Source organism: Agelaius tricolor, unplaced genomic scaffold (assembly GCF_023055355.1).
Source record: "Agelaius tricolor isolate 1412-34295 unplaced genomic scaffold, bAgeTri1.0.p SCAF_55, whole genome shotgun sequence".
Lineage (NCBI taxonomy): Eukaryota > Metazoa > Chordata > Aves > Passeriformes > Icteridae > Agelaius > Agelaius tricolor.
The window spans coordinates 1,748,875-1,775,870 of NW_027269315.1; the positions used below are offsets into that span (position 1 = coordinate 1,748,875).

Below are 26,996 nucleotides of genomic sequence, written 5' to 3' on the forward strand. Positions count from 1 at the left end.
AGAGCCACTGGGCCTTTCCCCAGCAGGGTGGACCTCCAGTGTGGAGGAGAGAGCTCCATGCCCACCCCGGGACCTACCGACTCAGCGATGCGCAGCACCGCGTGCACCGTGAGGCCGAAGAGCTCCTCACCCTTCAGATACTCGGGGAAGAGTCGCAGCATGTCGGCCTCCTTCCTCATCATCGCCACTGGCTCGATGATCCTGTTCCAGACAGCTGCCAAGGGAAGGGAGAACCACAGAATGAATGAGGCTGGAAAAGACCTCCAAGATCATCGAGTCCAAGTGACCAATCACCATCAGAGCAGAGCACTCAGGGAAGGGAGAACCACAGAATGAATGAGGCTGGAAAAGAGCTCCAAGATCATCGAGTCCAAGTGATCAATCACCACCTCATCACCAGAGCAGAGCACTCAGGGAAGGGAGAACCACAGAATGAATGAGGTGGGAAAAGACCTCCAAGCTCATCGAGTCCAAGTGACCAACCACCACCTCGTCACCAGAGCAGAGCACTGAGTGCCACGGGTTGAATATGGGGACCTCAAGCCATTTTCCACCGCCCCCACCCTCTGGTGCGGCTCAGCCACTGGCGCAAAGGTTGGACGCTGGCATATCCCAACTCCTTACCTTGTGGCGAGGAGTCAGAGAAGACAAGGTCCTCCAGGCCCTGCTCGATGACCTGCACAACAAACTCAGGGCGCCCGTTGTTCTCGCAGATGGTGCAGCGGTAGCAGCAGCGGCGGTTGTTGGTCCGCAGGCTCCAGTAGATGCGCGTGGCCTCGTAGCCCACGGGGTAGAGCGCCGTGACGCTGTGGAAATCGGCCATCTGGTGGGGCAGCAGCTGCCCGATGGCGTGGAAGACCAAGCCGCCCACGCGGAACATGTGGAGCCGCTCCCCGCGCTGGATGATGCTGGCGATCTGCTTCACCTCGTCCCGCTCGATGTAGACGCGGCGGAAGACGGTGAAGCTGCTGAGCTCCTGCTCGCAGGGCCCCTTCAGCTTGTGCAGGGGACACAGCATGGTCTTGTCCTTGAAGAACATGCACTTGGCGCGGATGGCGCAGGCGAAGTGGTACACGCTGGGGCAGCGGATGCGGTTGCAGCTGTTGGTGGCGCCGGTTTTCTGGCACAGGGAGCACTTGGTGAGCAGCCCACGGTGCAGAGCCACCTCCACATTGATCAGGGCCCCTCCCTGAGTCTCGTACACCTCCGTGGACCACAGGGCGCAGTTCAGGTGGACCCAGAGGTCGAGGTCAAGGTTGAGCAGGCGGGCCGGCCCGTCGGTGGCCCCGTCGCCCTCCTCGTGACAGAAGCAGCACTTGCGCATGTCCTGCGGCACCTTCTCGGGGCGCAGCGTGGTTCCCAGCTTGTCGATGAACTCGGCGATCTCCTTGTCCCCGTCACGCTTGGCTCCCCCTTTCTGGATGGTGACGAGGAAGCGCAGCCGTTTCCAGCGCACCCCCTTCCACTTCTTCAGCCGCGGCCTCGCCTCGTCCCCGTCCTCCAGAGGCCGCGAGCGCGGCTTGAAACGGGGAGGGGAGTGGGCAGCCGCGGCCCCTTCCTCCTGGGGGGCTGGCGAGGGGGCCGGTGGCAGTGGTGACAACGGGGCTGGGGCTGCCTCGTGGGACGCCTCGGGGTCGGGGACCCTGGTGGGCTCGGAGGGGCTGGATGGGGAGGGGACGGAGGGGGACAGCGGGGGCGAGGGTTCCTGGGGCAGGACAGAGAGCTGCCGCACATCCAGGTTGGAGACGTTGTTGACGTAGCAGTGGTGAAGGGTCTTCTCAGGAGCAGGGCTCTCCTGTGGTGTGGGGAGAGGGGCACAGGTCAGAGTTGCAGGGATGGAGATGCCCAACCTCCCTGGACATTGCAGGGATGGAGACCTCCAACCTCCCTGAATATTGCACGGAGGGATCTTTGGCCCCACAGGGGCATCAGCATCCCACATGCCCCCGACCCTGCAAGGGCCTCCTGGACTCCTTCCTGGCAGACCCAGCAACAGCCCATGGCCACCCAGCCCTCAAGAAACTCCCTGCAATCATGAGGTGACCTATAGGGACCTACCAGAGAATCCCTGCTCACCCCCACAGCCCCATGGGTACCCCAAAACCCCCCTCCACGTCTCCCAGCCCTGTGGGGACCCCTGCACAGCACTGACCTGTCTGAGCAGCGTCAGGAGGTCCAGCTCGCCCTTGAGGCTGTACCCTGGCAGCACTGCATCAAACTGCTTCAGCCACTCCGAGCTGCTGTCCGGCACCTTCCCAGCCAGAGCCTTCTCCTTCCCTCCGAGCATTCCTGGGAGAGGGATGGACCACCTGTCATGGGAGTCCCAGCCCGGGGACATGGGGGGCCATGGGGGGACAAGGGGAACACTCACCAGCCATATCAGTGTCCACCTTCTTGGCCTCAACCACAGCTGCTCGCACAGGGCCGTCGGGGAACAGCACCTCGTAGGAGCTGGGGATCTTCATGCTCAGCAGCTCAGCCATGGCCACCATCACCCCGTTGAGGTTCTAGGTGAGAGGAAGGCAGGATGGGTCCAGGGTGACACAGGTGTCACTGTGTTGGGTCACTGCTGAGACCCCAAAGGTCTTGGATCTCCCAATCCCCTCACTCACCTTGGCAGCTGCTGCAGACACCGTCAGCATGACAGACACCTCGCTGCCCTTGCCCTTCTCCCACGGGGCTCCAGGGCCTGCTGCCCCCACCTTCCCTGGAGGAGCCCCAAAGGGCTCTGCGACCTCATAGGGTTTTGTGTCGGGGAACACTGGTGTGGGGAGAGGGGGGTCAGAGCCGTGGGGAGCAGAGCCAGGGTCAGAACTGTGCAGATCAACAGCCACCCACGAGCCCACCCAGCTGCCCCAGATCCCTGCAGGGAATCCACCACTCTGCAAATCCCTTTCCCTCACATCCCACACTTCCCAAAGGCCCTTCCCCTGGCTCCCTTAATCCCCTCCTAGACGAGGAACTCCATCCTGCCCCATCCATATCCCTTCTTACCTGACACACATGCTCCAAACCCCTTCCTTGTGCTGCACATCCCACAAACTCCCTCCTGCCCATCCCTATGGACCACAGACCACTCCTGCCCTGATCCACACACCCCTGCAGCCCATCCCACCTGGGATGCTGGCCCGGGGGATGATGGGGATGATGGGGGACAGCACACGCTCCTCCAGCTCTGGCTTGGCCTCGCTGAGAAGGGGGAAGCGGAGCAACTCCTCGCCCAGGACACTCTCAGGGGATGAAGCAGGGACGATGCTGTCGGGGGAGTCACTCTCGTCATCGCTTTCCATCCTGTGGGGAGGGAGGTGTCAGGGGCCACAGGGCCTGGTGTCACAGCCATCTCTTATGAAAAATCCTTTCCTTAGGATTTTTCCTCCTGAGAAGCTGAGAGGCCTCAGGAACAAAATGTAAACATTGATTATCTGCTGCTGTGGAATGCAACAGGTGGATCTGTGACTGGCCCATGTTGGATGTTTGTAATTAATGGCCAATCACAGTGAGCTGCCTCAGACAGAGAGCCCGAGCCACAAGCCTTTGTTATCATTCCTTCTTTTTCTATTCTTAGCTAACCTTCTGATGAAATCCTTTCTTCTATTCTTTTAGTATATTTTTAATGTAATATATATGATAAAATAATAAATCAAGCCTTCTGAAACACGGAGTCAGATCCTCGTCTCTTCCCTCATCCTAAGACCCCTGTGAACACGGTCACAGCCTGGTGTCACCCATGCAGGAGCTGATGTCCCTTGTGGGGGGTCACCACAAAGGGGCTCTCACCTGACGTCCTCGGTCTGGTTGTGTGGAGGGGTGGGCAGTGCTGCCAGCAGGTCCAGGCTCTTCACCTCCACAGCTGGTGCATCTGCAGAGAAGTCAGAGGTGTCACGGGGCGGGCGAGTGACAGATGGCAGCACGGGTTCTGTGCCACCCCTGTGCCAGCCAGGCTCACCTTTCTGGCCGTGGGGCTCACGGGCTGGGTCGGCATCCTTGGGCTGCTCCCCCAGCTCTTCAGGGGCCGTGACACCATTCACCATCTTCTGCTGCACGGAGGGAGGGGGTGTGGGGGGCAGCGAGGAGGGTGGCGTGGGTGGGTTGCTGAGGTTGTTCTGGGGGGAGACGGTGGGGTGAGAACAGCGGGATGGTCCAGGACCCTCAGATAAGGGGCACAACCCCCCTCTCACCTTGGTGAGCAGCTGGGAGTAGTAATCAGGGACGCTGTCGAGCACAGCACTGCCAAAGGCGCCCCTCAGCTGGCTCTTCCCGTTGATGGGGCTGCTGCCAAAGGGCGCGAAGAGGCTGAAGTTGGCCATGATGGTCGGCTCCGTCAGGGGCAGCAGCGACAGCTCCTGGGGACAAAGTGGTGAGGAGGGAGGGACGAGGGCAAAGGAAGCCCCCTGCCACACCCTGGCCCACGGCTGTCACAGATATCTTAAATGAAAAATCCTTTCATTAGGATTTTTCCTCCTGAGAAGCTGAGAAGCCTCAGGAACAAAATGTAAACAATGATTATCTGCTGTTGTGGTATGCAACAGGGGCATCTGTGATTAGTCCATGTTAGATGTTTGTAATTAATGGCCAATCACAGCCCAGCTGGCTCAGACACAGAGCCCAAGCCACAAACCTTTGTTATCATTCTTTGCTATTCTATTCTTAGCTAGCCTTCTGATGAAAGCTTTTCTTCTATTCTTTTAGTATAGTTTTAATGTAATATATATGATAAAATAATAAATCAAGCTTTCTGAAACACGGAGTCAGATCCTCATCTCTTCCCTCATCCAAGAACCCCTGTGAACACCATCACACACGGCCATACCTGTTTCAGCTGCTTCATGAGGGCCTCGCCAGGACGCAGCCCCTCATCCTTGCGCAGCTTCTTGCGGGACGCTGGGATCCGCTCGTTGCCCTTCTGTACCCGCTTAGGCTTGGTGGGTGCTGGCTTCCTGGCAATGGAGGGGTCCTGAGGAGGAAAAAGGGGGAAAAAGGGGGCATGAGCCGTGCCAGCACAGTCCCTCACCCATCTCACCCCCAGCCCAGCCTCTCCTGCTCACCTCCCGGCCCAGCAGCAGTGACTGTGGCCGTGGCTCCGTCCCAGCGCTCCGGTTCTCCATGTGCCCATTGAGCTCGCCTGGGCTCTGAGCTGAGAGCTGCACGTTCTTGGCCCGCAGCAGCTTCTGCAGCAGCAGGTGCCCAGCCTCGGAGCGCCCACCCGGGGCCAGCAGGCTGTTGGCTTGGCTGTCCCCAGGGTCCCCATTGGCCTCTGGTTTTGCTGTCTCGTCTCCATCCACCTCACACTGCGCCACTGCCGCCGCCTCTTCCTTCGGCTCCTGCTTCACCAACACCTGGGGGGCTTCACCTGCTGCAGGAGCCCCCTCTGGCACAGCCCCATTGATGCGGGTCTCAGCAGGGTCAGCTGGGTCCACCCCAGGTGCCTCGGGGTCCCAGGGGCCGTGTGCTGGCTCAGGGAGGGCCCCGCTTGGCGTGGGAGTCAGCCCTGGCTCCGTGGGTGCTGCAGGGCTGGGGGCCAAGGCTGGGACCCCTGGTGGTGTCTTCTTTGGCTCTTGGGGGCTCTGCTCGGGGCTGGCCAGGTGCTGGGGGGCACAGCCCAGGGGTGAGGGGGCTGGTGGCGTGGGGAGGCGGATGAGGCCGGGCTGGGGGCCACGGGCAGCCAGAGCTGCCTGAACCAGCTCAGCCAGGGGCTGCTGGGGAGGCTGCCCTGGCAGTGCCCGCCCCGCCTCGGCAGCAGAGCTGCTCTGTGCCTCTGCTGGGGCATCTGCCCTGGGCTGGAAAAGGGACCCCATGGGACGAGGGGGCTGGCGGGTAGTGGGCAAGCTGTAATCCGGGGCCTGCCCGGGGAAGGGGCCAGGGGTCCGTAGTGCCTGGTTCTGCTGCAGGAGGCTCTGCTGGTGCCGCTGCACCAGGAGGGCCTGGAGCTGCTGCTGCTGCTGCGGCGTCAGATGCCGCAGCTGCGGGTTCTTGGCCAGGACACCCTGGAGCTGCGCCCGGATCTGGCCCATCACCGGCCCTGGCACCTGCCCCAGAAGACCTGGGGGGAGAGTGGCCGTGCCCGACGCTGGCCCAACTTTGTGCTGAACGGGGCTCTGGAGCCGTGGGGGCTGTGGCTGCCCTGGCAGGGCCCCTGCCACCCCCTTGCCTGGCTGCTCTGGGGGCCGCGGTGCCGGCACCATGGCCTGTGCTGGGCCTGTCCCACAGCCCAGGGGTTGTTCTGCCACCCCAGCCGTGTCCCCGTGCTGCTGGGACAGCTCAGGGTGGACAGCCCCAGGGCTCTGCAGCGGCGGGGCCAGGAGGGCACCTGGCTGCCCGGGGGCTGCCCGCATAACACCCGGCTGTGGGGAGCTCAAGAGGAGCTGCTGGCCCTGCCCTAGCTCAGCCTGGTGCTTGGGGGCTGAGGGGTCCCCCAGCCCTGGGGGGTTCAGGGCTCCCTGCTGCTCCCCGTGCAGCTGCCCCCCACTCTCCCCACCCTCAGCGTGCAGGGTGCTGCCGTCCATCCCCGCGGGCTGGTCCTTGGCAGCCAGGACCGCCGGGGCCGGCTGCATTCCCTGACTCAGGTGCAGCACAGAGGGGGCCTGGCCCCCCGCCCCGTGCTGCGGAAAGTGCTGGATGGAGGGCTGCCCCTGGCCCAGCCCCAGGAGACCTGGCTGGGCAGCCGCTGCTGAGTTCTGCTGCTGCTGCTGCTGTGGAGCCAGCAGTGCCCGAGACTGCCCCAGCTGCTGGGAGAGCACGAGCCGGTGGCTCAGCAGCCCTGGAGTCTGCGGTGTCAGCTGGGGCGAGCCCAGCACCCGCTGCTGGTGGGGGGCCAGGACGACCTGGCGCTGGCCTGGGGGGTGGCCCAGCACACCAGGCTGGTGCTGCAGCCCTGGCCCGTGGCCCAGCACGCCTGGCTGCTGCTGGGGCGAGAGCTGCTGCACCAGGAGGCTCTGCTGGCTGCCCAACAGCCCCGGCTGCTTCGGCACCATGGGTTGAGCCCCTGCGCCGGGCTGTGGGGCTGGGGGCTGCTGCTGCTGCTGGCCCAGCAGGCCAGGCTGCCCTGGCACGGCTGTTGGCTGCACTGGGGCCTGGCCCAGCACACCTGACTGCTGCATGGATGCCTGGCCCATCATGCCTGGCTGCTGCAGCGATGTCTGGGCCAGCACACCTGCCTGTTGCATTGAAGTTTGTCCCATCACACCTGATTGCTGCATGGACGTCTGTGCCATGATGCTCTGTGGCTGCATCGAGCTCTGTCCTATCAAACCTGGCTGTTGCATGGACGCCTGACCCATCACACCCTGTTGCTGCATCGATGTCTGTCCCATCACACCTGGCTGCTGCATGGACGCCTGTGCCATCACACCTGGCTGCTGCAGCGATGCCTGTCCCATCACACCTGGCTGCTGCATGGAGCTTTGACCCATCACGCCCTGTTGCTGCATCGATGCTTGTGCCATGACACCTGATGGCTGCAGTGACGTCTGTCCCATCACACCTGATTGCTGCATGGCTGCCTGTCCCATCACACCTGATTGCTGCATGGCTGCCTGTCCCATCACACCCGGCTGCTGCATTGATGCTTGTCCCATCACGCCCTGCTGCTGCATGGCTGCCTGTCCCATCACACCTGGCTGCTGCAGCGACACCTGTCCCATCACGCCTGGCTGTTGCATTGACGTCTGTCCCATCACAGCTGGCTGCTGCTGCAGTGACACCTGGCCCAGCATGTTCTGCTGCTGCAGTTTCTGTGCCAGCTGCATCCTCTGCAGCTGCCGCTCCTGCATCAGCCGGCTGTCAGCCGCCAGCCCGCGCAGCGCTGGGTTCCCGCTGAAAAATGCACCAGAGGATCCAGGTCCGGGGGCATTCCCTACAGGCTGCTGCCCCATGAAGGACAGACCCTGCTGCACGGCCATGGACACACCGCCCTGGGGCAGGCGCAGCCCCCCAGGCTGCCCTGGCTGCTGGCCCAGGCCCTGTGCTCCCACCAGGGCTCCCCCGGGCTGCTGCACGCCGTGCGCTGACAGGAGCTGGCCTGGGAGCTTGGACATGAGGCGGGGGCTCTGCGAGGGGCTCAGGGCCATCACTGCTGAGGCCTGGTGCTGGTGCTGCTGCTGCTTGTTGCGGTACTCAGCCATGAGGTTGGTGTGCTCCTTCTGCTGCTTCCGCACCTGATGGGGATGGCAGGGTGTCAGTGCCAGGAATGGCAGGGTTTTAGTGCCAGGAATGGCATGGAATCAGTGCCAGGAATGGCATGGAATCAGTGCCAGGAACAGGGAGACAACACAGCCTTAGCACTAAGGATGGTGGGGCATCAGCATCAGGAATGGCACCGATTTAATGCCCAGGACAGGGGAGCAATAGCATCAAGAATGGCACAGATTCAATGCCCAGGACAGGGGAGCAATAGCATCAGGAATGGCACAGATTCAATGCCCAGGACAGGGCAGCAATAGCATCAGGAATGGCACAATAACAGTGCTAGAAATGGCACACCACCACCAGCAGAAATGGCACGGCTTTACTGATGGGGATAGTGAGGCATCAGCACTAGGAATGGCACAGGATAAATGCTGGGGACAGTGGGGCATCAGTGCTGTGGACAGCAGGGCATTAGTGCTGGGAATGGCAGTGCATTAGTGCCAGAACAGCAGGGCATTAGCCCCAGGAATAGTGGGACATCAGTGCCAGGAACAGCAGGGAATTAATACCAGGACTGGCACAGCATCAGTGCTGAGGACAGCAGGGCAGTAGAGCCAGAAATGGCAGATTGACTCTGAGGAAATCACTCAGTTTGCACTGGGGATGGCACAGTGCTGAAGTCGGGAATAACGAGGCTGGCACTGGGAACAGCTGGACATCCCATTTGCACCAGGGACAAGGTGCCCACCCACATGCAGAGTCCTACCTGGTCCAGCTGCTTCTGGATCTTGCTCTGCTGCTCTGTCACCAGCTTCAGCTTCTCAGCATCAGCCTCAGGGAATTCCCGCCCGGCTTTCTTGGCCGTGCGCTGCTTGGCACAGAGCGCCTTGCGGGACTTGCGGTGCGCCCCAATCTGCTCCTCCAGCACCTTCAGCTGCATCTGCAGCAGCTGCTGCGTGTGGAACAGCCACTCCTCGTACTGCCGCTGGTCAGCCTCGTCTGTGGCATGGGGAGAGGGCTCAGATCAGTGGGGACACCGGGTAAGCAGAGACCTTGGGTCAGTGGAGACCCCGGGTAAGCAGAGACCCTGGGTCAGTGGAGACCCCCAGGTCAGTGGGGACCCCCAGGTCAGTGGGGACCCCAGGTCAATGCAGACTCCCAGGTCAATGCAGACCTCCAGGTCAGTGCAGACCTCCAGGTCAGTGCAGACCTCCAGGTCAGTGCAGACCTCCAGGTCAGTGCAGACCTCGAGTCAGTGAAGACCCCAGGTCAGTGCAGACCTCCAGGTCAGTGCAGACCTCCAGGTCAGTGGGGACCCCAGCCCCAGGGCCAAGGTGAGCCCTGTCCCACACCACACCAGCCCTGCCATGCCAGTACTCACTGATGACGCCCTGTGCAAAGGTGGGTGGGTTGGGGCGAGCCTGGGTCGGGTCTGTGCCACTCCGCTCCTGGAAGGAAGAGGAATGTTTGGGATACATGATGTGGATTTCTGTCCTCTGCCCACAGACTCCATCCCCTCAGAGAGATATAAAACCAACAGTTCTGGCCTGCCATTCCCAAGAGACCCCTGTAAACCCTCTGGACACCCCACTCACCTGCCCACTCCCTGCCAATAAGTGGTTCTGCATCTCAGAGACAGCCGGGCCCCCCGAGAGCCGCTGGGCCAGCAGGGAAACCTGTTGCCTTTTGGGGACACACACAGAGATGGGCTGTGAGCCAGAGCCAAAGCAACCTGCCTGCCCCACCCCGTGCCCCCCAGACCCCCCTGTCTGTTACCTGTTCATGCCTGGGGCCACCCCGATGCTGCCCTGAGCCATCACCTTCTTGATGCCCTTCAGTGCCACCATCTTGGCCTTGGCAATGGGGTCCATGATGTCCTCGGCCGCAAACTTGTCCAGGTCTGTTGGGACAGAGACCACAGCACGTTCAGCCCTATGCCCCCCACCCAAAAGGGCCCTGTGCTCCCCCAAAAAAAATCACCCCCAGCCCTTACCTGTGTCTGGGAAGAAGCTGTTGGCCAACTGCTGCTGCATGACGAGCTGGGGGGGCTTCAGGCCCAGGCTGGGGGGCTGCACCCCGGCCATCGGCTTCTGCACCAGCACCTGCTGCTGGCTCTGCTGGGGCTGCCCCAGGGCCACCTGCACCCCGTGGGGGGATGACAGCACGTGGGGCTGCCCAGAGCCCATGCCCATGTGTGGGGCCAGAGCTGGGCCCTGCTGGGGTGCGTTGAGCCGGGGGGGCTGTGGTGGCAGCAGCGGTGGCCGGGCCACCAACCCCAGCTGGAGGGGAGTCTGAGGGGTGCCCAGACGGGGTGGCTGCCCCTCGGGAGGCTGCCCAGCTGCCCCTGTGTGCAGCATGGGGTGCCCTGGGGCTTGGAGGTGGGGGGTGCCACGGGGCAGGTGGGCTGACATCTGCTGCTTCTTCTGCAGCTCCTTCTTCTCGTGCTCCAGGAGGTCCTCGATGAGCAGGGGCAGCTCGCTGGCCACCAATGAGCTCTCCATCTTGTCCAGGTCATCTGCTGGCGAGTGCCGGGCACTGCCCAGCCCCAAAGCTCCACTGTCCAGCTCAAACTTCTCCAGCAAGGGGTTGCTCTGGCCACCCAGCTGGGCAGCTGCCAGCCCACGGCCAGGGCCGGTGTAGGGGTCCTTCTCCAGCACGGGGACACCAGCGTGGCCACTGTTGGAGAACTGAGTCATGCCGAGGCGAGTGGGGCCGGTGCTGGAGCTCAGGAGGGTCTGGCCAGGTTTGACACTCAGCCCCAGTGAGGCAGAGATTTTATCTGTGCCTTGCACTGCTTCTGACTTGATGGGGGGGCCAGTGGTGGTGAACTGGCAGGGTGAGGTCTTCAGGCAGCCATCCTCCAGCTTGGGCTTGACATCAGTGGGCAGCGAGCCAGCCTTTGCCTCTGCACCCTGCGCCTTGAAAGTTGGGTCAGGGGCCAGCACAGTGCCCGTGGGGCAGGCAGAGAGTCCCAAGCCCATCCCAGACACCAGTCCTTCCTTGGGCACCTCCTGATCCTCCGCAGATGGGGTCACATCTTTGCTGTCCCCAGGGTCAGGGAGCTTCAAGGTGGGTGCTGGTGGCTCTGTCTTGAGCTGGGCCTCACGCTCTGCCTTCTCGTTGGCCGACTCCACCAGGCGCAGGTGCTCGTTGAAGATGTCCTTCTTGTCACCAGTGTCCAGCTCGGGGTCAGTGTAGGCCAGCAGGTCGAACTCGTCACCATTCAGCAGGTCATCGAGGTGGGGGTCTGCTGTCTCCAGGCTGTCCAGGTTGTCCAAGTCATCATCCCCTTTGGCCACGTCTGGATCCAGGCTAAGGTTGGCCAAATCATCATCATCTTCTAAGTCCTTGTGGGAGCCAAAGTCGTCATCCAGATCAGGCTCCACGGGCACATCGCAGGGCAGCCGCCCCCCCTCCAGGCTCAGGTGGCTTTTCCCTGGGGCCGGCGCAGGGTCTGGAGTGGGGCCATCCTTGGGACCCTCGGGGCGGAGGGTGGCACCGGAGGACAGGGGGCGTGGAGGGATGTGCTGCTGCAGCTCCAGGGTGGGTGCTGGCAGTGGAGGTGCCACCTTGGTGTGGGGCTGCTGGTGGCTGTTGCCCATCTCAGCTCCCTGTGGGGACGCGGGTGGCAGCGGTGCTGGAACCTTCTGGGATGGCAGCGCCTGCAGGGGCATGACGGGGGTGCACAGGGCCTGGGGGGTGCCCTCCTCCCCGGGCAGGAAGAATCGAGGCCGGGGCGCCTGGGGGGCAAAGGGAGATCCCACCACACCCCCGGGTCCTTTCTGCACGTTGTGTCGGAGCTCGATGAAAGGAGCGCCCAGGGCGGCTGGCGAGGGGGGCACGGCCTCGGCAGGGGTGGGCAGGCGGGTGCCCAGGCTGCCCATGGGGGTGCCAGCGGCCGGGGGGGCGAAGCGGGAGGTGACAGGGAGCCTCAGGGCTGCCACGGCCGCTTGCTGCTGCTGCTGCTGCTGCCAGAGGTGCTGCTGCTGCTGCTGCTGCTGCGGGGATGGTGATGGGAAGACCCCACGGGGGTAGAAGGCCTGGGGGGGCCCCACTGCCGCCCTGGAAGACACCGTGGTGTTGGCACCAGCTTGGCACAGCCCCGACACGCCACGTCCCATCCCTCTCAGGCTGTGCCAAGCACATGAAAACCCACAGCCATCCCCTCCCTCCAGAGTGATCCCCACGAGCTGGGGGTCTGGGTGTGATGTCTGCCAGCTCCCACCCGTGCATGCTGAGCCCGTGGCCCTGCCAGGGGGCACCCACCGCCCGCTGATGTCCAGCATGGCTGGCGTGGCCGCCGGTGGGGGCCGGGAGAGCCGCTCGTCCTGCGTGAACGCTGCCTGCACCATGACAGAGCCGGGCAGCTTCCCAGCGCCTGCTGCCGTGGCCAGAGTCCCGAGCAGAGCCTTGTCCTGCAAGAAGGAAGGAAAAAAGAGTCACTCATCCATCAGCCACATCCCCCTCCCTGTGCCCCACCATCAGCCACATCCCCCTGTGCCCCACCATCGGCCACATCATCCCCCTTGTCCCTCTATCAGCCACATCCCCCTGTGCCCCACCATCAGCCACATCATCCCCCTTGTCCCTCTATCAGCCACATCATCCCCCTTGTCCCTCTATCAGCCACATCCCCCTGTGCCCCACCATCAGCCACATCATCCCCCTGTGCCCCACTATCAGCCACATCATCCCCCTGTGCCCCACTATCAGCCACATCATCCCCCTGTGCCCCACTATCAGCCACATCATCCCCCTGTGCCCCACTATCAGCCACATCATCCCCCTTGTCCCTCCATCAGCCACATTCCTCCACCTCATGCCCCACCACCAGCCATATCCCCACCATGCCCCTCCATCAGCTGCATCCCCTCTGTGCCCCTCCATCAGCCACATTCCCCTGCCATGCCCCTTCACCAGTAACATTCCCCTGCCATGCCCCTCCATCAGCCACATCCCCCCTGTGCCCCTCCATCAGCCACATCCCCCCACCCCATGCCCACCATGCCCCTCCATCAGCCACATCCCCCCCATGCCCACCATGCCCCAGCTCTCCCACCTGTGCTGGCTGGTACGGGGCCATGCCCCGGCTCAGCTCGAAGCTCTGCCCGCTCTCAGGTGCCCAGCCAGCTGGTGAGGAGGAGGCGGCAGCAGCCGCGCTCTCCTTCTCCTGCCGAAGGCTGTTCCTCTGGATCTGCTGGCGGATGAGCAGCTCCCGGAGCCGCTGGCGCTGAGAAGAATTCAGAATTAGAGCCCAAAGTGGCAACAGGACCAAAACCAAAAACCAGCCATACACAGAGTGGCCATTAATGCCTTCACAGCCCCAGTTTTTCCCTTTCATTCTCTCCCAAACCCAAATGGATGCAACTGGATGAGCAGCTCCCAGAGCTGCTGGTGCAGAGAAGAATTCAGAGTTAAGAGCCCAGAGTGGCAACAGGACTAAAACCAGCAAAACCAACCATACACAGAGTGGCCATTGATGCCTTCACAGCCCCAATTTTTCCCTTTCATTCTCTCCCAAACCCAAATGGATGCAACCAGATCCCAGGAGAGACCTCACCTGCCGCTGCTTCTCCAGCTCCGACTGGCTCATGGTGCCCAGAGCCCCATCCTGGGCACCAGGCAGCTCTGCCAGGTCCCGGTTTGGGGGTGCTGAGAGCCCTGCAGCCACCTCCTCCCTCTTGTCGGCCGTCAGTCCCAGCGCAGCGCGGGGCAGGAAGGCTCCAGAAGGGTCCTGCTGCTGCGGGGGAGCCGGGGGCTGCGGCGGCAGCACCGACGGGGGCCGCAGGGGCGAGAGGCTGTAGGAGTCAGGGGCGGCAGTGCCAGGGCCCAGCGGGCTGCTGGCCTGGTGGAAGCTGGGGGACGAGGCGTAGGCCGAGCTCTGGGGCTTCCCAGAGCCATAATGGCTGTTGATCCCGTGGGGCTGGTGGGATGGGGAGCCCTTGAGTGGCTCTGAGACAGCTGGGGGGAAGGTGAAGCGCATGGGGGGCTGGCTGCCCGGGAAAACGCTGGCACCAGGAGAGCGGGCAAAGGGTGGCTGTGGCCCTGCTGCTGCCTTGGCATGGGGGTCACCTGCTGGGGCGCCCCCAAAACCTCCGCCAGCCGCCCCCACTGATTTGAACCCCGGCTCCGGCATCTGTGGACGAGGGGGTTTGTGCAGTGGGGTGAAGGGATCCCGGGACTGCGGCCGGGAGGGCGGCTGGGAGTAGGGATCAGGAGATTGGAAGCGAGGGGTGACTGGGGACTGGCAGAAGGCTTCGTTGGAGAGAGGGCGGGGGGTTAGGGGCGACTGGGAGCTGGACTGGGACTGGGGGCTGGCGGGGATGCGGGAGAAGGGCTCAGAGGGCAGGGAGCGGGGCGGGAGGGCACAGCAGGCCTCGGGGGGCTGCAGCCGGGGCGTCAGCGGGGGCTGTGAGTAGGGGTCCAGGTAGGGAGACTGACGGTACAAATCGGGGTGGCCTGGGGGTGAGGGGGCCAGGGGATGGGGGTCAGGGGGCCGGTGCCCCAGCCCCGGGCTCTGCGGCTCTACCTGAGAGACCCGTGGGGTCATGGGGGCTTTGAAGACGTCGGCCGCCTTCAGCTCCGCAGCCGAGAGGTGGGGGCCACCTGGGGAGTCCCCATAACCCATGGCAGAAGCATAGCCAGGTGAGCAGACCCCCAGGCTTCCCCCATCCTCCTTCTTCACATCCAGACCCTTCTTCTGCTCCCCAAAAGGCAGGGGAGAGAGCAGGGCCTCAGGGGGCCGTGCCCCAGGACTCCCTGGCACCGAGAGGTTGTCCAAGGAGGGGCACCGGGGCTTCAGGAAGGGGTCAGGGGTGCCAGGTTGGTGCCGGGGGGTGCCAGGCGGGGTGGGGTGGAAGTCAGGGGGAGCACGGGGGGCTGTGAGGGGCTGGGGCTGGCTAGGGAAGGGCTGGAAGGCAGCCCCCGACGTGGGGCTCTGGCCCAGGGGCGAGGGGAAGCGAGGCTCCAGCGCGTAGGCCGCGCCGTAGGGATCGTGCGAAGGCACTTGGGCAGGGGACTGGGGCGGGAGCTTGAGGAAGAGCTCGCTGGGAGACTCAGGTCCCCCTCCAGCACCCGCTGGGGGCTTCAGGAAGCCCTCGCCGGTGGCGGGGGGGCTGCTGATGTAGACGGGCTGTGCCCCCGGCGGCGCCGGGATCCGCAGGTGCAGCGAGGGCCTCTCAGGCTTGCGCAGTCCCTCCCCTTTGGTCTGCTTGTTGATCTGGCTCTCGGCCTGCTGCAGAGAGAGCCAGGCTGTCAGCGCTGTGGGAGCCCTCCCGCCCTCCCCACGGGTTGGGCACGGGCTGGGGTGGGCACAGCAATGTCCCCCAGGGCTGGGCCGGGGCCGCCGGGCACCTCCCCGCGCCTCACGTACCTTCTGCACCTTGTTGATGCGATGAGCCGCCCGGTTATCTTTGGCCTTTTGCTAACAAAGACACGAAGCCAGCTGACTTGCAGCCCCCCGGTGCCCCGGCCCCACCACCCCACTGACCTCCTGGCACTCACCAAATATGGAGCTTTGTCCGTGGCAGGGACTTTCCTCCAGAGCTTCATGATCTGTTTGCAGCGGCTCGACCAGTCTGGGAGTCCAGTACGAGCAGATACAGGGGAGGAAAGCAACGTTAGCCCGGACCTGAGGAGCACACTCCTATCCTTGGTGGGTCACTGTCCCACCCTCATGTGAAGGGACAGCCCAGGAAACAGAACTGAGACCCCCTGCCCACTTTAAAGAACACTTCAGTGGCAGAACAGCTGGGATGTCCCCTCAAAAAAGGAACCAGGCGAGTCACACTCCACCCATACCCTCAAACCCTCACCCCAAAGGGGCGGCTGCAGCCCCCCCAGAGCCCTACCTGGATAATCCTGCTTGAGGTTGGGGAAGTTCATGTTGGCGTAGAGGACAGGGGAGATGGTGGAGAGCTCACCCAGCTCCTCGTCCTTCTCCCAGCGCTGCAAACTGCGCTGGTTGTAGGACAGCCCGTCACCCTCGCCCTCCGTCGTGGGCGTCGTGGGGGTCGAGGGGGTGGTGGCGGCCGAGCTGCTGGCCCAGGGGCTCTCGGGCTCGCAGTGGTCTGGGCTGAAGAAGCCACTCCGCTCCCTGAGTGGAGAGGAGCGTCACAGGTTGTAAGGAAGAGTGGGTCTCAGGACACCCTGTATTTCAGTTGCTCCAAGGAGGGGACCCCCAGCTCCTCTAAGTACCTGTTATCGAGGAATGGGGACTGGCAGACCCCCGAGTATGAGTCCAAGGAGACAGATCCAGAGAGTGAGCCCAGGGAAACGCTCCCTGTGAGGGAAACAAGATGGGTTGCAGGGAAAGCAAAGCTAGGGCACAAACCTATATCTACCCTGGGGGTCCAAACAACTCCCAGACAGCACAACCCCAAAATTCTTTCCTAGATTCACCCCCACAGCAACAGAGAATACCCAGGAGCCTGTGCTCTCAGATACCACAGGCACCATTGAGCGAGTGAGTTTGGCTTTCCTGAGGCTGGAAACAAGCCCTGCCCTTCACCACACACCCCAGGGACCTCCTGGATGATGGGGGCTCTGCCAATTCCACCCACCCTGCCCCGAGAGCTGCAGGTCTCCTTGCAGGAACGGCCGCTGTGCTCGGCTGGGGTCCTGCCCGGCCTCCATCCCCGCAGCCACGCAGTTGAGGGGCTGCTCCCCGCGCTCCGCCGAGCCCAGCACGTCCTTGAAGAGTTGCTGCACGTCTTTGCTCTCCATCTTGGGCAGCTCTGCAGAGGCAAACGCAGGAGGAGCTGGGTGCAAATACCACACTGATGGGGAGAAACTTTGGGGTCACGGTCCTGAGACCCCTTCAGCAGAAGAGGGGGCACAGGATGGTCTCACCTTCCGTGGGGATCTTGTCGAGGTCGGAGCTTAGCGCTCCCTCGCCCGGGGTGGCCGGTTTTTCAGTGTCCCCGCGGTCTGGGGAATCCTTGGGCTCGTCGGCCCCTGAGGAAAAATCAGGAAGTGCCCTGAGCCCCCTGGGGACGCCCTGCTCAGGGTTGGGGACCCCCATGGAGCAGCCCCCGCCACCCAACAAGGGACACGAGTGCCTCGGTCCTCCAGCGGCGCCGCGCCACAAGAGGGCGCTCTAAGCACCACTCTATGGTCACCGGCATCATGGGACTGACCATAGAGCTCAGCCCTGCCTAGAGCGGATCCCTCAACCATAGAGTTTGGTCTCGGTGGCTGTGGGCGCCCTGTGCTCCGTGGAGGACTCGGCTCTGAGGGTCCCACAGGGGTCTCACCCAGCTCCTCGGCCTTGGCGTCGTCCTTGCCATCGTCATCGGGAGCGGCGGCGCTGCCGTCAGTGCTGTCGTCGCCTGCAGGGTAGCCCAGTATTCAGTGAGCAGGGTCAGGATCACCCCGAGCCCCAGCGTCCTCCATCAGTGGTGATGGCCGCCCCTCACAGCCCTCGGCCTTCTCCAAGGAGCCTCAGAGCCCCCGGTAGGGGTCCCCAACAATCCCAGCGACCTCCGATAGCCCCTCAAGACCCCCAAAAACCCAGGGACCCTGAACAACCCCCTCAGCCATCCTGAGGACTCCCAACAACTTCCAACAAACCCAGGGACCCATATTAACCCCAGGGACAAGCCCCAACAAACCCAGAGACCTCCAACCCCACTAGGAACCCACAACAACCCCTCACTAACCCCTGTAACCACCCCATCCTGGGTTGCAGACCCACTCCTGGCCACACTCACCTCGGGGGTGGGTGGGGGTCTCCCTCCTGTCCAGGGTGCCCCCCTGCAGTGCCCCAGCAAGGTTGGGGTCCCCCTTGGGCCTTGGGGCACCCTGGCCCAAGGCGGGGCGGGCGGCCCCATCCCCAACCCCGCCTGCTGCCAGCAGTGCCTTGCGGCTCAGGTCCATCAGTGCCTTCCCAAAAAACGCCTCCTGCAATGGGAGGGTTCTGTCAGCATGTGGGGGTCCCCCCATCCATCCCCCCACCCACCTCCAGCTCCCCCATCCATCCCACCTGCAGGTACGGGGGGAACATGTCCTCCAACTTGCTCTTCTTGCGTCCCCGGCGCTTCTTCTTCTCATCCCCCTCTCCTGAGCCTGGATCCAGGCCAGCCTCGGCTGGGACATCACCAGGAGCCCCTGCAAAAGCCCCCCCAGCAATGAACACCCACCCCCCAAAAAGGGGCTGGGGATGGTCCTGTGCCACTGGTGAGGTGCAACCTGAGGGGCCCTGCACATCCCTGGCGGTGAGAAGGGAATGGGAAATGGAGGGAAGGGAAGGTGTGGGAAGGGGTGGAAGGAAGTGGCAGAAGGAAAAGGGGGAAAGGGGGGAAAAAAAGGAGAAAAGGGGGGGAAAAAAGGGGGAAAGGGGGGGAAAAAAAGGGGGAAAGGGGGGGAAAAAAAGGGGGAAAGGGGGGGAAAAAAAGGGGGAAAGGGGGGGAAAAAAAGGGGGAAAGGGGGGGAAAAAAAGGGGGAAAGGGGGGGAAAAAAGGGGGAAAGGGGGGGAAAAAAGGGGGAAAGGGGGGGAAAAAAAGGGGGAAAGGGGGGGAAAAAAAGGGGGAAAGGGGGGGAAAAAAGGGGGAAAGGGGGGGAAAAAAGGGGGAAGGGGGGGAAAAAGGGGGAAAGGGGGGAAAAAAAGGGGGAAAGGGGGAAAAAAAGGGGGAAAAAGGGGGGGAAAAGGAGAAAAAGAGGGGAAAAAAGGGGGGGAAGGGGGGAAAAAAGGGGGGAAAAGGGGCAGAAAAGGGGGGGGAAAAGGGGAATCACTGGGCCCTACCGTCCTCAGGGTGTCCCTCGGTGCTCAGCCCCTCACGCCCCACGTCTGGCAGCACTGCTGAGACCTTCTTGAGCCGCGTGTGGGACTTGCGCTGCCTCACCATGAACCCACCGATGCCTGGGGGGCAGAGAAGGAGTGGGGACCACAGTGGGGTCACAGAAGAGCCCAGAAGGATTCAGGGCCTGCAGGACCCTGCAGGACACTCACCAGGCCGGTATGGTTTGCGCTTCCTCTTCTTGCACTCCTCAGGATCCTCCAGCCCCTTCCCCGAGTCCCCATCGGCTCCAACATCGCGGTCAGGGCTGGCCGGAGCCTCCAGCTTGATCTCACACTCCATGTGCTCCACACCCACTGCTGGGGGGTGCACGTTAGTGGGACCCCCTGACACCCCAACACTGCCACCCCCCCAGCTCTCCCAGCAGGAACACCCACCATCAGCTTTGAGCAGCTCATCGGTGTCCAGGTCACCGTCCTTCTTGTCCTCAGGGCCCAGGGGGTCGCCCCCCTCCAGCCCCCCATCCCCGTTGAGGGTGCCCGGGCGGCCCTTGCGCTGCCGCCGCTTGTGCAGGGGTGACAGGGTCAGGTTCCGCAGCACGGCCATCCCCGTCTCCGTCAGCCACACGCCCTCGAAGCGGAAATACTGCGGCTCTGAGGGGACAAACACCAGCGTTGGGGACACATAGCAGCACTGGGTGCACGGCCAGATGATGGCACAGCCCTGGGAAGCCCAGCAGGGCACTGTACGTACCTGGATCCTTGGCTTTGATCATCTCTGCAGAAGGCGCGGGCGCTGTGGCAGGAAAGCAGAGGAGCAGGTGAGTCCCACACCCCTCAAACGCCCCCCCAGATCCCCCAGAGTTCCCCCTGCCCCATGAACTCACCGGGTTTGACCACATAGGGCTGGCAGGCGCTGCAGTCAAAACCTTCATCCGCAGCCTGCTCCACCTCCTCCTCAGTGAAGAGGCTGTCACACGCGGCATGCAGCCACCTGTAGGAAGCACGGGGGACCCTCAAACACCACAGCCTCCCCCTGGAGGACCCCAAATTCGAGCCTCTGGAGCCCAGGGCACGGTGCTCACCGATCGCAGTGCCGGCACTGGATGAGCAGATCGTCCTCCACGTATTTCTCACGGCAGAAGGGGCAAACAACCAGGCTGGCACAGGGTGCACAGTGGGTGTAGTTGTTCTGCCACTCGCAGTGGAAGCCAGGGGATGCAGCCCCACACTGCACACAGCACACGCACCTGCAGAGAGGTGCCCAAAGGGTCAGCACCCCAAATTTAGACCCCAAATTTGATCCCCTCGTGTCCCCCCCACACACCACTTGCACTTCCAGCCGCCCTTGGGCACAGTCTGCAGCGGAGGGTCCAAGCAGTAGGTGTGGTAGCTGATGTCGCAGTCGTCGCAGAGCAGCAGGCGCGAGGGGTCCGAGGCTTTGCCGCACACCTCGCACACGATGCACTCCACGCAGCGCCAGCCCTTCAGCAGCATCACCTTGGTGATCTGGGGATGTGGCAGGGCACCCACGTGAGCCCTGGGCACGGCCACGAGGGTCCCCAGGCTCGCTGTGGCTGTGGGGAACCCCACATCCACACCCCAGGGCTTGGCATGGACATGCCAGAGCACAACTCAACACACAAGGATGGGCCAGGCATGACCTTGTGTGTCCTTGGGGGGCACAGCCCAGTTCTGGGGTGAGGCTGGGGGTACTGAGCCCCCTCCTCACCTTGCTGTTGACACAGTAGGGGTGGTAGCACTGGGAGCACTGGGAGCAGGCGAGCAGGTGCCCCTCAGCCCCGCGCCCGAAGCTGCCGCACACCACGCACATGTCCTGGGGGGGAGAGGTTGTGAGTGAGGAGACACAGCTGGCAGAGGAGAGACAGAGTCTGTCCCACCCTGTCCATCCTGCCATGCCCTGGTTACCTGCATGAGCACAAACTTGTCTGTGTTGGAGAAGAGGACGACTGTGTTCTGCATGGTGTCATCATCGTCCTCATCCTCCTCCTTGCTGGGTGAGCTCTCCACATCAGCGAGCTGAGGACAGAGAGGGAGGCTCAGCACTGAGGACGCCCTCTCTGTGCAGTCTGGGGGTCACCAGGAAGATGCAGGGCCAGTAGAACCCCTCCCCAGGGGGAAGCTCTGTACCTGCCCTATTTTTTGTGGTGAAGCCCCCAGACTCAGCAAAGGTGCAGGCATGAGACCCCATAAGACCCCAACCCACCCCACACTAAGGGCTCTTAAGCCTTTCCATGGGTGAGATGATAGGGAAGGGGATGGGGGAGACTCTCAACAGCTCAAGGATTCCCTGGATCCCACTCTGCCCCAGCCCAGCCTTACTGCTAAGGTGTCAACAGATGAGGTGGTCGACTTCAGGCGTGCACGGCCTCGGCCCCGGCCCCCGTGGGAGCCACCTCGGGGGCGTCTCCGCCCAGGGAAGCTGCTGCTGCGACCCTGTGGCCAACGGGAGAGGGGAGTTCCAGCACTGGGAGGCCCAGTGGGACCCCCATGCCAGGGCAGCAGAGGGGCACTGCCCCCATCCCACCCCACCAGTGAGGGGATGTGGCCCCAGCAGGGCGCTCAGGGTGAAGGGTCCCCCCAGGATTGTGGTGAGGGGAGTCCCCCCTATACCTGCTTGACACGGGAGCGCCCCGGGGAGCTGCGGCGCCGGCTCTTGTCCCCGTCCCCCTTGGCCGCTGGCTCGAAGAGCAGCGAATCATCGGTCTCAGCGCCCAGCGGCAGTGACCCAGCGTCCTCCTTCTGCAGGCTGGCGTCAGCAGAGGCCGGGCCCAACTCAGGGGACAGAGACCCCCCACCCTCAGGGTCTGGGGACCCCAGCAGCGGCTCCGAGCCGGGGAAGCTGCTGCTCGTGTCCCCCTGGCTCAGGTTGGAGATCTCGTGGAGGATGTCGGGCCGTGGGCGCAGCGCGGGGGGCTCGGGGCACCCCTCGTCCCCGTGGCCCAGCAGCTTCTCGCCGGTAGTGCACACCTCCATGGGGGTCTCAGGGCCCAGCTCCTCTGCTTCCAGGAGCAGGGGGGACCCCGAAAGGGACCCCTTGACTTCAGGGTCCCCCCCAGCCCGGCTTTCTTCCAGGGCATCCTCCTCGCTGAGTGGCGGGGAGCTCCCACTGGTGCCCTCCCTCTCCAGCCTCGGTGCTTCTTCTTCCTCCTCTTCCTCCTCCTCAGGCAGGCTTGGGAAGGGCCCCAGCTCAGGGGCTGGGCTGCCCTGGGGGGCATCTGCAGGGGGGCTGGCTGGGGACTCCCCCTCGGCACCGGCCATCTCCATCTCCTCATCCTCAGGGGGCTCGGCGGGGGCCAGGGTGACAGCGGGAGAACCCAGGGGTGGCGGTGGGGAGCCAGGGGGGTCGGTGTCCATGGCGATGCCAGGGCTGCCAGGGGGCTCGGGCAGGGCTGGGGTGGGGGGCTCGAGCACCTCGTCCTCCTTGGCATCAGGGGAGAGCGCTGGGGTCCGTGCAGGTGAGATGGCACGGAGAGCTGGGGGTAGAGAGAGGGGGGAAGAGTGAGATATCACAGCCCCCCCAGAGACACCCACCCCCCAACCCCAACCCTGGTGTTTCCCCAGACCCACCTGGAGGAGCTGAGGGTGGGGGTGTCATCTCAGGGGGCAGAGAGGGCTCTGGCTCCAGCTCCATCTCCTCCTCAGGGAGCACCTCTGGAGCCAGGGCTGGCGCTTCCTCTGCCACTGTCACCTCGGGGAGGAGACCTGGGGGACAAGGATGGGGTGAGGGAGTGTGAGGATCCCCTCCATCCCCCCCCCGTGCCACCCAGCCTGGAATTGAGAGGCAAGACTTCCCCCCCACAGCTCCCAAAGTACCCCAAGAGAAGGAATACAGGAATGAGGCAAAGCCCCTGGTGCAGGACCCCCACACCCAGCGGAGACAACAGGAGGGAAAAGAGGACAGTGAAAAGTGCCCAGATTACCTGGTGGTTTCAGGTCCTCCTCGGGGGGCAGCTCGCTGGGGACCGGCTCTTCAGGGGGCAACTCAACAAGGGGGGGCTCTTCAGGGCTCAGCTTCTCGGGGGGCAGCGCTTCGGGAGGAGGGTCCTTGGGGAGCAGCTCGATGGGGGGAGGTTCACTGGGGGGCAGCTCCTCGAGGGGCAGCTCCTCCAGGGGTGGATTGTTGAGGGGCAGCTCATCGAGGGGTGGCTCATTGAGGGGTGGCTCTTCAAGGGGAGGAGGTTCGGGGGGTGACTCGTTGGGGGGCAGCTCGTCAGGGGGTGATTTGTCAATGGGCAGTACTTCGGGGGGCAGCTCATGGGGGGGTGACTTTTCAAACGCTGGTTTCTCAGGGGGCAGCTCAGCAAGGGGAGGGACGTTGAGGGGCAGCTCATTGTGGGATTCACTGGGGGGCAGCTCCTCGAGGGAGGGTCTGTCAGGGGGCAGCTCAGCAAGGGATGGTGTCTCAAGGGGCAGCTCCTCACAGGGAGGCTCCTCAGGGGGCAGCATGAGAGGAAGGGGCTCCTCAGGGGGCTGCACTTCAGGAGGCTGAATGTCAGAGGGCTGCGTGTCAGGGGGCGGCTGATCGAGGGGCAGATCATCTGAGGGAAGTTCTCCTGGGGGTTCCTCACTGGGGGGCACCTCCACAGAGGCCAGCTCGCCAGGAGGAGGTTCAGCATTGCCTGGGAGAGCCTCCTTGGGGTCTGGGGGTGCCTCTTTGGGGTCTGGGGGTGCCTCTTGGGGGTCCACGAGGGGCTGCGTCTCCTCATCACACCCCACGGGCTCCAGCTCAGGCGGGGGCACGGGCGCATCCGTCGAGTTGCTGGGGACAGGGGACTCTGACCTGGGATGGGGGAACCTGGGTGAGGGGACAGCGCTCAGGCCACCCCGTCCCCCCACCCACAGAGGGCCTGAGCCCCCTCCAAAGCAGCACCCCCATCCCCACTCACATCTGGGCAGGTGGATCAGGCTGTGGTGAGGGTTCTGGCGCCGTGGGGACATCGGCCGTGGCACGGCGCTGCTGGCAGTCCCCACACACCTCCGAGCCCGGGGACCACTGGCAGCTGGAGTCGGGGTGCTGGCCACAGTCTGAGCAGACCCAGCAGTTCTGGGGGAAGCAGAGATGTGTCAGGGGGTGCAGTGGGGGGCAGGCACCCCGCACCCCCGAGTGAGAGCAGGACATACCTTGCACTTCCAGGAGCCGGTGGGGAGGCCCTGGGTGGCTGGCTCCGTGCAGGAGGTGTGGTAGCCCTTGTCACATGCCTCACACACCAGCATGGCAGAGTCCTGGCCGGGCTGCCTGTAGGGCAGAGGGGCAAGCAAAGGCTGGGACCCCTCCTTGGGTGTACACCCCCTTCCCCACCGCAGGTCTGGGGGCTCACCTGCAGGTTTGGCACACTTTGCACTGGGGGCACTGCCAGCCCGAGCGCTTGCGAGGCGTCAGGGAGATGTTCAGGCAGGCCCCGTGGAAGTGCTGCCCGCAGCTGGTGCACAACACCAGGTCCTGCAGCTCGCCCGGCCCCTTGCACACCGAGCACCGCGCGTCCTCTGTCAGCCACGAGAAAAGGGGGTCAGGGCCGCCTGCTCATGGGGTTCCACCCTGCTGGGAGCAGGGCAGGAGGGTCCCAGCACCCAGGGGGGTGTCCCCAGCCCCACGCACCCATGTCCACGGCCTCAGGCACGTGCTCAGGGCAGAGCAGCCGCAGGGTCTTCATGGACTGGAAGCAGCCGCTGGCGGCGGCGCAGGGGAAGTGGTAGAGGCGGGAGCAGCCGGCGGCCGCCCGGCACGGGATGGTGGCCCCCGCCCGCCCGCAGCGTTCACATTTCTGTGGGCAGAGGAGTCCAGGGGGTCAGCAAGTCTGCAGCAAACCCTGCCACCCCCCCTGAACCCCCTTTGGGATCTGCTCACCTGTGAGATCCCTGAGAAAACAGCTCTGGCCACGCCGGCCACCTCCGGCCCCGCACCGGCCGCCCAGGCCGCACACCAGTGGTGCACCCAGCAGTGCCCTGTGGGGACGGGGAGTCAGGGACAGCTTGGGGACACGCAGGTGGCAGAACGGGGACACTCAGGGGGCAGGATGAGGACATTCAGGTGGCAGGATGGGCACTCTCATGCTATGATCACACTCACCCGTCGGCTCGAAGAGCTGCGCTGGCGTCACCCCCTCGGAGAAGCCAATTTGTGCCAGGCTGTCACCCGCCAGCTCTGGCTCTGGGGGGAGCTGGCTGGGCCCTGGGGGAGGCCCTGGGCCGGGCCCATCAGGGGGCTCGTGCCCCGCCAGCCGCTCGGGCCAGTCGGGCACCGGCTCGAAGCGCTGCAGCTCCCGCTGCCCGTGTAGGCTCCAGTCCCCACAGTTGCAGAGGGCACAGCGGCGGCCCAACGGGCTGGGAGGGGACAACAGGGGGTGTCAGGGACATTTAGGACACCTTTGATAGCTCCACGCCACCCCCGAGTCCCCCACCCTCACCTGGCAGCCTCGGGAGGTCCCTCCGTGCCCGCGTTGTCTGGCTCTGGCCCCGCAGAGGCTCCTTCAGGGGGTTTCAGGGGGTCCCCCTCGGCGCTGCCCATCTCCTCCGAGGCCATGACCCCATCGGCTGTGGGGACAGGGGGTGTCACCACCACAGGGCAAACAGGGCCAGGTCCCCAAAGTCCTGCCCACCCCGGCAGGGTCCCTGTCCCCAGCTCACCTGGCGCGGCTGCGTCCTTCTCCTCGCTGGGCACCTTCTGTTCGTCCATCCTGCCTCCGGCGTTCCTGGGGGGCCACAGCTGGAGGGGGGGGACACCCATCAGCACCAGGGATGGTGGCACCTTCCCTGGCACCCTGCAGCCTCCCTCTATCCAATGGACAGGGCAGCACCTTCCCATCGCTCCCCCAAACACAATTTACAGGCTCTGGGATTGGGAATGTCCCCCCAGAAGAGGGGGTGGCACCTGCCCCACAGGGGCCCAGGAGACGCCCTGGCCTCCCCCATCACCCTCTGCCCACCAGGTCCTCCCCAAATCCAGCCAGTGCCACCCCAATATATCTGGGGCAACCAAACCCCCGAGTGACCTCGATTTAGGGGGATCAGTGACCCCAGCTCTACCACAAACCATCGCCCCAGGGAGTCACCGAGACCCCTGAGGAGCCCTCAGGACCCTCCCAGCAAAGCTGGGACCCCCACGTGGGGAATAATTCATGGGAATTTGGGATGCAGCAAAAAACAGGGTCCCCACCACCAGCACCTGCCTGTGCCCCCATTTCCTCAGGCCCAGCACTGACCCTGCACAGCACACAGGGGGTCCCGGGATGGGTATGAGGGGAGACTCACCCCAAAACACGACCCACAAACAGGGCCCTCAGGACCCTCCCAGCAAACCTGGGACCCCCCAGTGCCTCCCACGTGGGGAATATTCACGGGGAATTTGGGATGCAGCAAAAACGGGGTCCCCACCACCAGCACCTGCTTGTGCCCCCATTTCCTGAGGCCCAGCACCGACCCTGCGCCGCACACGGGGTCCCGGAAGGGGTACGGGGGGAGACTCACCCCAAAACACGACCCACAAACCCACAGCCGCCCCCTCCCACCGCTGCCTCAAGTGCACCCCAAAAACCCCAGAGGGCTCCAGCACCGCGGGGGCAGCGAGGGGGACCCCAAACCGGAGCACGGGGCACGCACGGGGGGACCCGCGGGCACCGGGATGGCCCCAACGCAGAGTCCGAGGCACCGGGGAGCGGGGAACGCACCGGGGCAGCGCCAACCCCCCGAAAACCCGGGAGGGCGCGGGGAGGGTCCCGGCGCGGGTTTGGAAGCGCCGTGTCCCACCCAGCACCTCCCTGGTCCCGGTTCCCGGTGGGCCCGGGGCTATTCGGGCCCTCCCCGGAAAGGCTCCGGGGCCGGGGGGATTCGGGCCCTGCCGGGAAAGGCTCCGGGGCCGGGGGGAGGCCAGGCCCGCGCCCCCCGGTGAGCCGAAACACCACGCGAGGACACCACCCCCCCCACACCCTCCCCGGTGCTCCCGGGCCACGCTTCCCCCGCTCCCCGGTGCAACCGGGGGATCGAACCGGCCAGGCCCCGATCCCCGGCCCACCGCGGCCTACGCTGGCACCGGCACCGGGCCCCGAGCGACGGGCCCGGCCGTACCTGCGCTACACCCGCCCGGGCCCCGCCGGTACCGGACACAAAGGCGTGGGAG

General features: G+C 64.2%; 1 protein-coding gene across 5 annotated transcripts in view; it reads right to left on the minus strand.

Annotated features, from left to right (window-relative positions):
* Window positions 1-26,996, minus strand: part of KMT2D (lysine methyltransferase 2D) — a 32,707-nt gene that overhangs the window by 5,279 nt on the left and 432 nt on the right. The window contains exons 2-50 of one of the 5 annotated variants that reach the window (XM_071456024.1): window positions 25,508-25,586; window positions 25,288-25,414; window positions 24,951-25,204; window positions 24,729-24,826; window positions 24,480-24,645; window positions 24,202-24,367; window positions 24,005-24,119; window positions 23,770-23,927; window positions 22,804-23,663; window positions 22,457-22,585; window positions 21,494-22,362; window positions 21,203-21,316; window positions 20,789-20,899; window positions 20,592-20,696; window positions 20,187-20,368; window positions 19,945-20,109; window positions 19,747-19,853; window positions 19,614-19,655; window positions 19,298-19,513; window positions 19,073-19,216; window positions 18,866-18,982; window positions 18,107-18,231; window positions 17,835-18,024; window positions 17,379-17,453; window positions 16,975-17,079; window positions 16,686-16,859; window positions 16,321-16,405; window positions 15,975-16,219; window positions 15,628-15,701; window positions 15,497-15,547; window positions 13,685-15,358; window positions 13,184-13,354; window positions 12,391-12,539; window positions 10,118-12,186; window positions 9,901-10,024; window positions 9,720-9,807; window positions 9,506-9,572; window positions 8,891-9,123; window positions 5,046-8,153; window positions 4,811-4,954; window positions 4,179-4,343; window positions 3,947-4,103; window positions 3,778-3,859; window positions 3,116-3,291; window positions 2,613-2,761; window positions 2,372-2,507; window positions 2,153-2,289; window positions 625-1,795; window positions 78-214 (exon numbers count right to left, since the gene is read on the minus strand). In XM_071456024.1, the coding sequence (XP_071312125.1) occupies window positions 78-214; window positions 625-1,795; window positions 2,153-2,289; window positions 2,372-2,507; window positions 2,613-2,761; window positions 3,116-3,291; window positions 3,778-3,859; window positions 3,947-4,103; window positions 4,179-4,343; window positions 4,811-4,954; window positions 5,046-8,153; window positions 8,891-9,123; window positions 9,506-9,572; window positions 9,720-9,807; window positions 9,901-10,024; window positions 10,118-12,186; window positions 12,391-12,539; window positions 13,184-13,354; window positions 13,685-15,358; window positions 15,497-15,547; window positions 15,628-15,701; window positions 15,975-16,219; window positions 16,321-16,405; window positions 16,686-16,859; window positions 16,975-17,079; window positions 17,379-17,453; window positions 17,835-18,024; window positions 18,107-18,231; window positions 18,866-18,982; window positions 19,073-19,216; window positions 19,298-19,513; window positions 19,614-19,655; window positions 19,747-19,853; window positions 19,945-20,109; window positions 20,187-20,368; window positions 20,592-20,696; window positions 20,789-20,899; window positions 21,203-21,316; window positions 21,494-22,362; window positions 22,457-22,585; window positions 22,804-23,663; window positions 23,770-23,927; window positions 24,005-24,119; window positions 24,202-24,367; window positions 24,480-24,645; window positions 24,729-24,826; window positions 24,951-25,204; window positions 25,288-25,414; window positions 25,508-25,556 (15,555 nt within the window). In that variant the 5' untranslated portion in view covers window positions 25,557-25,586. Of the gene's footprint in view, window positions 1-77; window positions 215-624; window positions 1,796-2,152; window positions 2,290-2,371; window positions 2,508-2,612; window positions 2,762-3,115; window positions 3,292-3,777; window positions 4,104-4,178; window positions 4,344-4,810; window positions 4,955-5,045; window positions 8,154-8,890; window positions 9,124-9,505; window positions 9,573-9,719; window positions 9,808-9,900; window positions 10,025-10,117; window positions 12,187-12,390; window positions 12,540-13,183; window positions 13,355-13,684; window positions 15,359-15,496; window positions 15,548-15,627; window positions 15,702-15,974; window positions 16,220-16,320; window positions 16,406-16,685; window positions 16,860-16,974; window positions 17,080-17,378; window positions 17,454-17,834; window positions 18,025-18,106; window positions 18,232-18,865; window positions 18,983-19,072; window positions 19,220-19,297; window positions 19,514-19,613; window positions 19,656-19,746; window positions 19,854-19,944; window positions 20,110-20,186; window positions 20,369-20,591; window positions 20,697-20,788; window positions 20,900-21,202; window positions 21,317-21,493; window positions 22,363-22,456; window positions 22,586-22,803; window positions 23,664-23,769; window positions 23,928-24,004; window positions 24,120-24,201; window positions 24,368-24,479; window positions 24,646-24,728; window positions 24,827-24,950; window positions 25,205-25,287; window positions 25,415-25,507; window positions 25,587-26,996 lie in introns of all 5 variants that reach the window. The other 4 variants (XM_071456023.1, XM_071456021.1, XM_071456020.1 and 1 more) reach the window with 4 other exon arrangements.